Genomic DNA, 13192 nt, shown 5'->3' with positions numbered 1-13192 from the left:
ATTTCCCATGAAGTGATGGGACCAGATGCCATGATCTTCGTTTTCTGAATGTTGAGCTTTGATCCAACTTTTTCACTCTCCCCTTTCACTTTCATCAAGAAGCTTTTGAGTTCTTCTTCACTTTCCGCCATAAGGGTGGTGTCATCTGCATATAGGAGGTTATTGATATTTCTCCTGGCAATCGTGATTCCAGCTTGTGTTTCTTCCAGTCCAGCGTTTCTCATGATGTACTCTGCATAGAAGTTAAATAAGCAGGGTGACAATATACAGCCTTGACGTACTCCTTTTCCTATTTGGAACCAGTCTGTTGTTCCATGTCCAGTTCTAACTGTTGCTTCCTGACCTGCATATAGGTTTCTGAAGAGGCAGGTCAGGTGGTCTGGTATTCCCATCTCTTTCAGAATTTTCCACAGTTTATTGTGATCCACACAGTCAAAGGCTTTGGCACAGTCAATAAAGCAGAGTAAGTAAGTAAGTAAGTAAGTAAAGTCATGTCTGACTCTTTGTGACCCCGTGGACTGCAGCCCACCAGGCTAGGAGTCCATGGGATTCTGCAGGCAAGAATACTGGAGTGGGTTGCCATTTCCCTTTCCAGGGGATCTTTCCGACCCAGGGATCGAACCCAGGTCTCCCGCATTGGAGGCAGATGCTTTAACCTCTGAGCCACCAGGGTTAGATGTTTTTCTGGAACTCTCTTGCTTTTTTGATGATCCAGCAGATGTTGGCAATTTGATCTCTGGTTCCTCTGCCTTTCCTAAAACCAGCTTGAACATCTGGAAGTTCACGGTTCACATATTGCTGAAGCCTGGCTTGGAGAATTTTGAGCATTACTTTACTAGCATGTGAGATGAGTGCAATTGTGTGGTACTTTGAGCATTCTTTGGCATTGCCTCTCTTTGGAACTGGAATGAACACTGACCTTTTCCAGTCCTGTGGCCACTGCTGAGTTTTCCAAATTTGCTGGCATATTGAGTGCAGCAATTTTACAGCATCATTTTTCAGGATTTGAAATAGCTCACCTGGAACTCCATCACCTCCACTAGTTTTGTTCGTAGTGATGCTTTCTAAGGCCCACTTGACTTCACATTCCAGGATGTCTGGCTCTAGGTGAGTGATCACACCATCGTGATTATCTGGGTTGTGAAGATCTTTTTTGTACAGTTCTGTGTATTCTTGCCACCTCTTCTTGATATCTTCTGCTTCTGTTAGGTCCCTACCATTTCTGTTCTTTATCGAGCCCATCTTTGCATGAAATGTTCCCTTGGTATCTCTAATTTTATTGAAGCGATCTCTAGTCTTTCCCATTCTGTTCTTTTCCTCCATTTCTTTGCATTGATCGCTGAGGAAGGCTTTCTTGTCTCTCCTTGCTATTTTTTGGAACTCTGCATTCAAATGGGAATATCTTTCCTTTTCTCCTTTGCTTTTTGCTTCTCTTCTTTTCATAGCTGTTTGTAAAGCCTCCTCAGACAGCCATTTTGCTTTTTTTGCATTTCTTTTCCATGGGGATGGTCTTGATCCCTGTCTCCTGTACAATGTCACAAACCTCCGCCAACAGTTCATCAGGCACTCTATCTATCAGATCTGGTCCCTTAAATCTATTTCTCACTTCCACTGTATAATCATAAGGGATTTGATTTAGGTCACACCTGAATGGTCTGGTGGTTTTCCCTACTTTCTTTAGTTTAAGTCTGAATTTGGCACTAAGGAGTTCATGATCTGAGTCACAGTCAGCTCCCAGTCTTGTTTTTTGCTACTGTATAGAGCTTCTCCATCTTTGGCTGCAAAGAATATAATCAACCTGATTTCGGTGTTGACCATCTGGTGATGTCCATGTGTAGAGTCTTCTCTTGTGTTGTTGGAAGAGGTGTTTGCTATGACCAGTGTGTTCTCTTGGCAAAACTCTATTAGCCTTTGCCCTGCTTCATTCCATACTCCAAGGCCAAATCTGCCTGTTACTCCAGGTGTTTCTTGATTTCCTACTTTTGCATTCCAGTCCCCTATAATGAAAAGGACATCTTTTTTGGGTGTTAGTTCTAAAAGGTCTTGTAGGTCTTCATAGAACCATTCAATTTCAGCTTCTTCAGCATTACTGGTTGGGGCATAGGCTTGGATTATGGTGATATTGAATGGTTTACCTTGGAAGCGAACAGAGATCATTCTGTCATTTTTGAGATTGCATCCAAGTACTGCATTTTGGACTCTTTTGTTGACCATGATGGCTACTCCATTTCTTCTGAGGGATTCCTGCCCACAGTAGTAGATATAATGGTCATCTGAGTTAAATTCACCCATTCCAGTCCATTTTAGTCTGCTGAATTCTTGAATGTTGACATTCACTCTTGCCATCTCCTGTTTGGCCACTTCCAATTTGCCTTGATTCATGGCCCTAACATTCCAGGTTCCTATGCAATATTGCTCTTTACAGCATCAGACCTTGCTTCTATCACGAGTCACATCCACAGATGCGTATTGTTTTTGCTTTGGCTCCATCCCTTCATTCTTCCTGGAGTTATTTCTCCACTGATCTCCAGGAGCATATTGGGCACCTACCTACCTGGGGAGTTCCTCTTTCAGTATCCTATTATTTTGCCTTTTCATACTGTTCATGGGGTTCTCAAGGCAAGAATACTGAAGTGGCTTGCCATTCCCTTCTCCAGCACCCCTGTCCCACCTGCAAAACCCATCTGAAAGCGAGAAGAGGAAGAGTTTCTATATAAGTGGGAGAATGTTGAGCATCGATTGTATAACTGCTAAAAATTCAAACTTACCGTTATAACTACCATTCTTATTGTGCCTTCAGATTTAAGTTGCTTAAGAATTGTTTTTGTTAGGCTCCAGACTGGGTATTGCGTTTTAACCAAATTTTAAAGATTACCAGGGGAATTGTGGGAGGGTCAAAGACTTGCTACAACTATGCAGATTTTATAAAAGTGCAATAAAAGTATTTATTTTACCTTAAAAAAAAAAGAATTGCTTTTGTTGGTAACAGTAGGTTTGGAAGGATAAACAGAAAGCGTGGAAAAAAATGAGGGAAAAGGTCATAATAGGGGGCATCACAGGGTATGAATATGAAGCAAAGGGACAAAAAAGTACCAGAGGAGCAGGGCGATAAAAAAATAAATGTAAACCATTTCCTCCCATGTAAGACTTTCCCTAGACACATACCTAGGTTGCTGCAGAACTCACCCACCATGCTATCAGGGTTTGCGGTGGGAATCTGGGTAAGGCCTGTCAGGATGAGAACATCGCTGTTCTTGAGAGATGCTTGGTCCATGGGCTGAAAAACCACAGAGAACTAGGCTTAGTAATTAAACAAAAAAAGGTTAGGTATCAGAAGTAAAGGAAAAAGAGAACACAATCAATGGTCTTTCCATGTCCAACTTGTTAATAGGTTATCTCACTTCCTTTTACAACATGCGTATCATTGAAAAGTGGTTGCCCAAGGGAGATGGGTACCAATGGAAGGGAACTTTATGGGGCGATGAAAAAGTTCTGACATGTTATGGAAACTCATAGCAGTCTGAGGAAGGATGGATTCATGTATAATCTGACTGAGTCTCTTTGCTGTCCACCTGAAACTACCACATTATTAACTAGCTGTGTGTATGCTTAGTGTGTGTGCTCAGCTGTGTCAGTTTCTTTGTGACCCCATCAGGCTCTGCTGTCCATGGAATTTTCCAGGCAAGATTATTGGAGTGGGTTGCTATTTCTTCCTCCAGGGGATCTTCCTGACCCAGGGATTAAACACGTGTCTCCTTCACTGGCAGGTGGATTTTTTTTTTTACCACTGTGCCGCCTGGGACTCCATTATAAAGGAAAAAGCTAAAAAAAAAGATAACACCCCAAAAATGTGGAAAAAAAAAAAGCTCTTTTTGTAAAGCTACCTTACACGTATCATCATAAATTTGAGGTGATCCTCAAATCTGAGCCTGTACCAGGATCACCTGGGGGTGGAGTGCTGCCCCCCACCCCCAGGGTTTCTGATTCCGCTTTGAGGTGGGGCCTGAGAAGACGTAGTTCTAATGAGCTCCCAGAAGATGCTCCTGGTGGGGAGGTCGATAGTGGCCTGGAGATCATGCCCCGAGATCCACTGCACTGTACAGTCTGGTTCTCAAAACAGGTCTGCCACGCACAGGAAACTGGGAACGCTGTGGAAATACAGAGGTCAAGACTCAAAAACCTGGAGTGCTTTTCCCCAAGAGTCAGTGGCAGAGGAGAGAGGACAGACAGGGGATCAGGAACCAGAAATGTAAAGCCCCCTTCAATTCCACTACCAGTACGGGACCGCAGCCAAGCCTCTGGGCTGGGTTTCTGATAAAATGACCTATCTCCCTTCAGGGATTTCTCAGAGTCTCATGCGCTAATTTACATGATCTTCCTGTAGCCTATGGAGTCCTATAGCACAATGTTATGCAATGCTTAGGTTGTTCTATTTTTGAATTTCATTCTGACTGCTTTCAGAGCATTTAAAAAAATACGAAGTACCTCTTCCAAATAAATCAGGATTAAAACTGGAAACAAAAATGAAGGCCCATGCAAGGATGTATTGTACAACATGAGGAATATAGCCAATATTTTACAATAACTGTAAATAGTACTCTTTTAAAATTGTATAAAAATAGGGACGTCCCCGGTGGTCCAGTGGCTAAGACTTCATGCTCCCAATGCAGGGGGCCTGGGTTTGATCGCTGGTCAGGCAACTAGATCCCATATGCTGCAACTAAAGATCCTTCATGTTTCACTGAAGATTGAAGATCCCACGTTCTGCAACTAAGACCCGGTACAGCCAAATAAATATTTTTTAAAACTGCATAAAAATAAAAATTTTAAAGTTATTTAATAAGAGGAATAGAAAGGGGAAAAACAGAAGGTCCAAAGACCAAGATGCTAGAGAGCTCATCAATGTTTTCATTTTGTAATGTATCTTTTGCTCAATTTCATTTAACCTACTCACTAGAACATCAGAAGGAAAAAACAGGAGGGATAAACATTATCCCTCCTCTTTCCTATCCAAATTTCTCAGTACAATTTCAAATAGCAGTGCAGCCAAGACCTACCACCTGCATTGCTATTTCTGAGTCCACACGCCTTTTGATGTATCATCCTGCAGCATCTTATATCTGCATGGACATACGGACTTCATTAATTTTTTTAAATAACATGATTGTGGATGGATAAGTTGCTTAATAATGTGAAAAACTTTTTTTTAAAACATGGATACAGGAGACATACAGTTGTGACAACTATGTTGAGCAGCTTCTAATTGCTATTTGCACAGACACAACAATGCGTGTAAGAGCTTTTCTTGTGCTCAGGCAGAACTGACCTATGTACTCGCCTTCTCAACAAACACACGTACGTTCGTTCTTTCCAGGGAAGGAGGGAAGGGGAAGTAAAGCACAGAGGTTTATAGTAACTGATATGTGAAGAGCATGGGAATGCTCACTGTGTGCATATGTCAAGAAGGAAACTGGAATGGTGATCAAAGGGACCAAGCTTTGTTGGGTAGTATATTTAACTTATGGATGAGAAGGGCCTTCCAGGTGGCTCAGATGGTAACGAATCTGCCTGCAATGCAGGAGACCCCAGTTTGACCCTGAGGTCACAAAGATCCCTGGAGAAGGGAATAGCAACCCACTCCAGTATTCTTGCCTGGAGAATCCCATGGACAGAGGAGCCTGGCGGGCTGCAGTCCTTAGGGTCACAAAGAGTTGGACATGACTGAGTGACTAACACACACACACACACACACACACACACACACACACACACACACAGCTTAAAAGGACAGCAATTTTATAAGGACCTTATTAGAACAAATCACTAATGATTCACAGGGCTGATAGGGGATTCAGAGGCCCTCAGAACCTCCTAAAATCGTACAAACAATTCTGTCTCCCTATACACATTCTCCCACAGATTTAATCAGGTTGTCATTTGGGGCTGTGATCTCCAAAAGGTTAATTAAAGACAACGAATCTAAACAATGATTCAATAGCAATTCTGGCCTTGAAAACACCATCTCCGAACCTCAGTCATTACCATCACGATCCTTTAAAAATTAAATGCCCATAATAAAAAACAAAGGCAGTGCGACAACATGACTAGCACCAATTTGGATGTTATAAAATACTTCATGACTGAGTCACACTGGATGGTCACAGATTTAGCCCTGTAACTAACTCAGACATTTCTTGTGGATTCCTCAGTTCAGTTCAGTTGCTTGGTCGTGTCCGACTCTTCGCAACCCCATGGACCACAGCACGCCAGGCCTCCCTGTCCATCACCAACTCCTGGAGTCTGCTCAAACTCATCTCCATTGAGTCGGTGATGCCATCCAACCATCTCATCCTCTGTCATCCCCTTTTCCTCCTGTCCGCAATCCCTCCCAGCATCAGGATCTTTTCCAATGAGTCAACTCTTCGCATGAGGTGGCCAAAGTACTGGAGTTTCAGCTTTAGCATCAGTCCTTCCAATGAACACCCAGGACTGGTCTTCTTTAGGATCGACTGGTTGGATCTCCTTGCAGTCCAAGGGACTCTCAAGAGTCTTCTCCAACACCACACTTCAAAAGCATCAATTCTTCGGCACTCAGCTTTCTTCACAGTCCAACTCTCACATCCATACATGACCACAGGAAAAACCATAGCCTTGACTAGACGGACCTTTGTTGACAAAGTAATGTCTCTGCTTTTGAATATGCTGTCTAGGTTGGTCATAACTTTCCTTCCAAGGAGTAAGCATCTTTTAATTTCATGGCTGCAATCACCACCTGCAGTGATTTTGGAGCTTCCCAAAAATAAAGTCTGACACTGTTTCCACTGTTTCCCCATCTATTTCCCATGAAGTGATGGGACCGGATGCCATGATCTTTGTTTTCTGAATGTTGAGCTTTAAGCCAACATTTTCACTCTCCTCTTTCACTTTCATCAAGAGGCTCTTTAGCTCTTCTTCACTTTCTGCCATAAGGGTGGTGGCATCTGCGTATCTGAGGTTATTGATAGTCCCACACATTCTGATGCCAATTAGAGCCCACTCTTCTCCGATGTCTCCTTGATTCCCAGTGGGAAGGGATGTGCCCCGCTTCTGAATCCCCACAGCCCTTGACTGGATTTCTAACCTGACAGGACCCATCCCTTGGACCCCGGAGGCAGTCCTGTGGGCACCATCTTCTTCCTCTCCGGTACCCTGTGTAAATCTAGCACCTCCCAATTTATGTTTCCCTTACAGCCGAGCACAGCCCCCTGTCCAAAGCAGGAGGTTAAGAAATACCACAGACTAGATGAGCGAAGGAAGGAATGAACAAAGAGATGAAGGCACGTAAGCAGTGCATATTAAGTCTGAGAGAAGGAAAACACTGCCAGGTTAGAAACCAAACAGCATGTGTAGAAAGAAGACAGGATTTCATTAAGTGGTCCAGTCTCTCCCTCCTTGCTCCATGGGATCTGTTTCCCGAGTCCAATCCTTCAAACCAATCACGGACTCTTTGTAGCTCAGCTTCCTCACTGCTCCTGCCCTTAAATATATTACATTAGGTTTAACTCTCACTGGTTGGCACCGCCTCCACAGTGAGGACAGAGCTTTGTTTCCTCAGGACTGACCCGAGGAGGCTGAGGCTTTGGGACAACTTGGGGCTACGTCCATGGAGAGGAGAAAGCTTCCTGTGGCCTTGGCAGCTAAGGTGGGGAGTACTATGTGGTGGTTTGTCCCAGACGTCTTTCTTAATTTTCGGGACACAGCTGTGTCCTTTCCCAGGAGGAGTGGGCCCTTCGTGGACATATCCAAGGGACCACTGCAGAGAGATGTGTTACTAGAGACTCAGTCATCTGGTAGAGGAACTGAGGCCCAAAGAAGAGAAGTGATTTTTTTCAGACTGCCCTCTCCTGAAGGGTCAACACTCGGCCCAGGCCTGGCTCTCACACAGTGGGCTCTGATGCAACAGAAGATAGCGGAGAACTGAAGCCCAGGTGTTCCATGGGGCCAGTGGGCCAGAAGAGCAAAGGCAGCCTCAACGGGCTATCCTGAAGTCTGGGTTCTGTGGAGGCAGGAAAATATCTTTGTGTCGACCTCCATCTCCAGCTCTACCCTAGGCACCAGGTGAGCAAGTGGTTTTAATGCCTTTGTGTTCTGTATCAGGGAAAGTCAGACACTTCCAGAAAATTCCCAAGGACTGAACCTGACTGATTGTAAGATCTCCATAAGGCCAGGCACAGAGGGAGAAGCAGCAGCCTACAGATATTTCCTGAGAATATCTCGAAGGAAATGAATTCCTTCAAGAATTAATTCCTTAGAAGACTAAGGAGTGGCTGAGAAAAGCTAACATGTACATCCACATGAAGAGCTGGAGCAAGTCACAGATTTATTACAGTCAAATGCATTAGAAAAATCAATCAATCAAACAAACAAAAAACCAGAAAACTTTTATTCTAGAGCATCCAGATCAGAGAACTGCATAAACAACAAAACACTTGTGGAATTCAGAGGGAAGAAGAAAAATGTAAAAAACAAAACAGAGCAAAACAAACCTACCCAAGCAACTGTCTTGACTCTAAAAACCTGACTCCAAGACTCCAAATTTGAGATATTTTCTTCAGAATTAACAGAAGAATCTACATTTACGTTTATTACTGCCAAAGACTTTAAGACCTCAGGAAAACTGACCAGGGGGAGCATCTCCCTGCGCCCCAGAGGGAGAAGGGTCAGGAAGAGGAGCCAGAGAAAATACAGGTGGTGTGCTAGAAGAAAACATTCTCTCAGGCTGGCCACCAGCCTCTTCCACCCCTAAGGGCAAGAAGGAATTCCCACTGTGACCACCAGAGGCTTCAGGGTACTGACTGGGCAGAAAATCTCAATTGATTAAAAAAAAATTTTATTTCTTACAAGGAAAAAATTTTCCTTCCAATGTTCTATGTCAGGGGTTCTTAACCTGATGAATAACAATGGGCTTCTATAAGCTCTATAAGCTCAGTCTTCAGAAAATAAATGTAAAATGTCATACAGATGTGCAATAGATTTTTTTTTTTAAATTAACAGTTCTTATCAGATTCTTACTACCAGGATTTTGAGGCTGTGACCCGCAAAATGTTAAGAACCACTACTCTATGGACTTCCCTGGTGGTCCCGCGGCTAAGACTCCATGTTCCTAATGCAGGGGGCCCAGGTTCAATCCCTGGTCAGGGAACTGGATCCCACATGATGCAACTAAGACCCAGCACAGTCAAATAAATGAATAAATATTAAAGAAAGAAAGGGAAGAACCACTGCTCTAAGGCAGAAGTTTCCACAGGGAGCCTCTGCTGTCAAAACATCTCTCCTCTCATTCTTACACATACTCACCACCCATCTGGCAACCGGAGAACCACCTGTTTGAGCCTCAAGGCCCAGTGTTAACTGGTTAGGAATTAGCCTGGTGACTGACTAAGCCTGGACTCCCTATTTTTGTTCCAGGCAAGGATGTAAGTGAGAGTCCTCAGGGCAGGAGGGCTGAAGGGGTTTGGACACCTTTCCAGGTCTCTTTAGTGGTCAGGAGAAGGATGGGAACAGATCAAGATCATAAATGAACCAAACGCAAACCCTAAAGCACTGCTAATACGAACAACACCAACAAATGTCTACCACTAACTTTAAAGTTCCACACTTCAAATTTTAGCCTTGGGACTTCCCTGGTAGTCCAGTAGCTAAGACTCTGCGTTTCCCATGCAGGGGCCCTCGGCTCTATTGCTGGTTGGGGAATTTGATCTAGATCCCAGAAGTGGCAAAGGAGACCTGGCACAGCCAAATAAATCAATATTAAAACAACAACAACAATATATATATATATTTTTAGCCTTGCATGAGTATCTGTCCTGTCCTAGGCCAGCCTCTAAAATGACCCCCAAATTCTGCGGCTCCCCATGTCTGGGTATATGCAGGTTTTGCCTTTTTATACTGGTGATTTTCACATCTAAAACTCAAGCCCCACCCCTGAAGTCAGGCAGAATAGCCAGGAAACTACTGAAATAATGGGTATTAAGTTGCCTTTTCAAACCATCATAATAGAAAAATTAGTGTTCAAACATTGGTTCACAATGCACAAGCAAATCCATTAATTTCATTTCAAAGGCCAAAAAGGCTGCGGCTCTAATAACTAAAAGTGCTCTCTAGTTATTGCTAATGCGTTCAGGGGACCCATCCAATGGTTACTGTTTGTTCTGTGCTAATAGTATTATAGTTTTTAAACTGTGTCCAATGCCCTCTTTCTGGGCGTATCTGTTTGAAGAAGATGTTGTTTAAAAAAAAAAGCTTTAAATAATTTAAATGTCTGACAGTGATAAAACAGTTAAATACTTTTCTATATATCCATATGATGGAATTAGGTAGCTATCAAATATCACATGGTAGACCTAATCATCTAAGAAAAGTTCACTTAATCAGAAAGAGCAGAAAAGCAGGCTGTAAATTCTCTCTTAATCTTAAGATAAGTACATTTTTTTCCCTCTGAGAATTTTATATTTTCCAAAACTACTAATATAAGTGGCTCAGATGGTTAAGAATCTTCCTACCATGCAGGAGACCCGGGTTTGATGCCTGGATCAGGAAGAGAAGGGAATGGCAACCCACTTCAGTATTCTTGCCTGGATAATCCCATGGACAGAGGAGCCTGGTGGGCTATGGGGTCCATGGGGCCGAAAAGAGTAGGATAGGACTGAGCAACTAACACAGTAACACAGAAAATTACTGTAACAAACATAAATGACTGTTCTAACAGATACACCTGGAGAAGAAAATGGCAACCCATGTCAGTATTCTTGCCTGGAGAATCCCATGGACAGAGGAGCCTGGAGGGCTATGGGTCACAAATAGTTGGATACAACTAAATGACTTAGAAAAGAATATTAATTTAAAACAAAATGAAAAATCTTGACAAGATAGAGCATAAACACAAGCTGCTGGCTGTCTTGTAGAATTTCAGGGACAGCATAGAAAGAAAGGCAAACGACACATTTTGAGAAACTGAAAAACTAGAATAAATTCCCAGAGAGACATGGGTCCTGGAATGGGGACAAAGTGATGTCGTTGTTGTTCAGTCGGTAAGTCACGTCCGACTCTGCAATCCCATGGACTGCAGCACGCCAGAGCCAGAGCCATAAAGGGTTGGGCACCGAGGGAAGAACAGGGGCCGGGAAGAGAACTCTGACCCTTCTCCTCTGCAGGACCCCTGGCAGATGGCAGCCTGCTCCAACATACTGCGAGGGAGAAAATACTGGAACAGTGGCATGAATGTCCACAGAAGGTGCAGACACACCCACAAGCCCTTGCTTACTCCCTTCACCCCACAAGGCAGAGACAAATCCTGGGAAAAAAGCAGTGTCTGGAGCTGAGGTACAAGAGGGTTTCCCTGAGAGGCAGGTAAGCGGTAACAGCTGACAGGGAAATAAAACCAGACGACTGACGGATGCAATGTCTACTAAAAACAGTAAGCTAAAACCCCACCCTACACAGAGAATTAACTAACCAGATGGAACAGCAACATTTACATTAAAAAAAAGCCATGCACAAATAAAGTAAAAATCAGTAAGTAAAATAAAAATAAGTATAGGGCTTCCCTGGTGATCCAGCGGCTAAGACTCCAGGCTCTCTATGCAGGGGGACCTGGGTTTGATCCCTGGTTGGGGAACTAAATATCCCATGTGTTACAACAAGATCTAGTGCAGCCAAATAAATAAAAATAAGTATTTAAAAAAGTGTAAGAAGCAACATTTGGAGATACTGTATATGGAAATATAATCATTGAAGTAGAGAATTCAACACACAGGTTGAAGAGCAGTATGGATATAGCTAAAGAATGAACTCATAAGTTGAAGCAGGAGGCTGTAAAGAGATGAGAAACATAAAAGAAAAGAGATATGGAAAACACAGACTTATCAATATCTATAAACTAGAAGTTCTTCAAGAAGAAAAAAAATCAACCGGAAGGAATAAATAATTTAAAAAACATTTAAAGAATTTTTCTACGTTAAAGGAAACTGGAAGATCTTACAGGAAAAACAGACAGGAAAACAAACAGGAGAAAATACACATTTAAAATACATCACAGTGAAATTTAAGAGCATTGAGGATAAAGGGAAAATTCTACAAGCAGATCCCACAGATGAACACAAATCTGAAGGGCTTTGCAATTCTTCAATGCAATAAGGGTACAAGTGGAAAATGAAGAAATAGTTTCATAGGGTTATAGGTTCAAAGATTTTTTCCCTTTAATTTTATGTCTATCTAAGCTATCATTTATTAGGGCTTTCCTGATAGCTCAGTTGGTAAAGAACCCGCCTGCAATGCAGGAGACCCTGGTCCAATTCCTGGGTTGTGAAGATCCGCTGGAGAAGGGATAGGCTACCCACTCCAGTATTCTTGGGCTTCCCTTGTGGCTCAGCTGATAAAGAATCCGCCTGCAATGCAGGAGACTTGGGTTCGATCCCTGGGTTGGGAAGATCCCCTGGATAAGGGAAAGGATACCCACTCCAGTATTCTGGCTGGAGAATTCCATGGACTGAATAGTCTATGGGGTCACAAAGAGTTGGACACGACTAAGCGACTTTCACTTTCACTTAAGCTCTCAGTGACAGTGAAAGTGAAGTCACTCAGTTGTGTCCAACTCCTTGCGACCCCATGGACTGTAGCCTACCAGGCTCCTCTGTCCATGGGATTTTCCAGGCAAGAGTACTGGAGTGGGTTGCCATTTCCGTCTCCAAATGTTAAAAGCTATCATTTAAGTGTGAGGAAAATTTAAACATATTCTCAGTAGTTAAAAATCTCATAAGGATTACCATTTTAAGACCCTCATGGTGAACATTCCTCAATTATTCCTGGAAAAAGAAAAGTAAATCTAGGAGGAATGTGAGCTTTATGGGAAAAAAGTTTGAAAATAAAAAAAGAACAAAGTTCACTGTTGTCTAAACATGTTCGCCACCCTGTTGATGTTCTGTCACTAAGCCATGCCCAACTCTGTGACCCTATGGAACTGCAGCACACCAGGCTTCCGTGTCCTTCACTATTTTCTGGAGTTTTAAATAGCCTGAGACTAAATTTCTAAATACTACTGACAATGGTGGGTAGGGGAGAGGTGGGAGGAAAGAAGAGAAAAAAGATGAAAGGGACAAGAGGAAACTAGCTCTAGAGGAACAGACAGACAGTGATAAAGATAATCACAGGAGGA

General features: G+C 42.9%; 1 protein-coding gene across 1 annotated transcript in view; it reads right to left on the bottom strand.

The window, feature by feature from the left end:
* INTS9 (integrator complex subunit 9) overlaps window positions 1-13192 on the bottom strand; it is a 130673-nt gene that overhangs the window by 29141 nt on the left and 88340 nt on the right. The window contains exon 9 of the mRNA XM_052644881.1: window positions 3166-3277. Within this exon, the coding sequence (XP_052500841.1) occupies window positions 3166-3277 (112 nt within the window). The remainder of the gene's footprint in view (window positions 1-3165; window positions 3278-13192) is intronic.

This window comes from Budorcas taxicolor, chromosome 8, assembly GCF_023091745.1.
Source record: "Budorcas taxicolor isolate Tak-1 chromosome 8, Takin1.1, whole genome shotgun sequence".
Classification (NCBI taxonomy): Eukaryota; Metazoa; Chordata; class Mammalia; order Artiodactyla; family Bovidae; genus Budorcas; species Budorcas taxicolor.
Note: the sequence above shows the minus strand (reverse complement) of the source record. Positions and strands in the feature narration are given on the sequence as shown.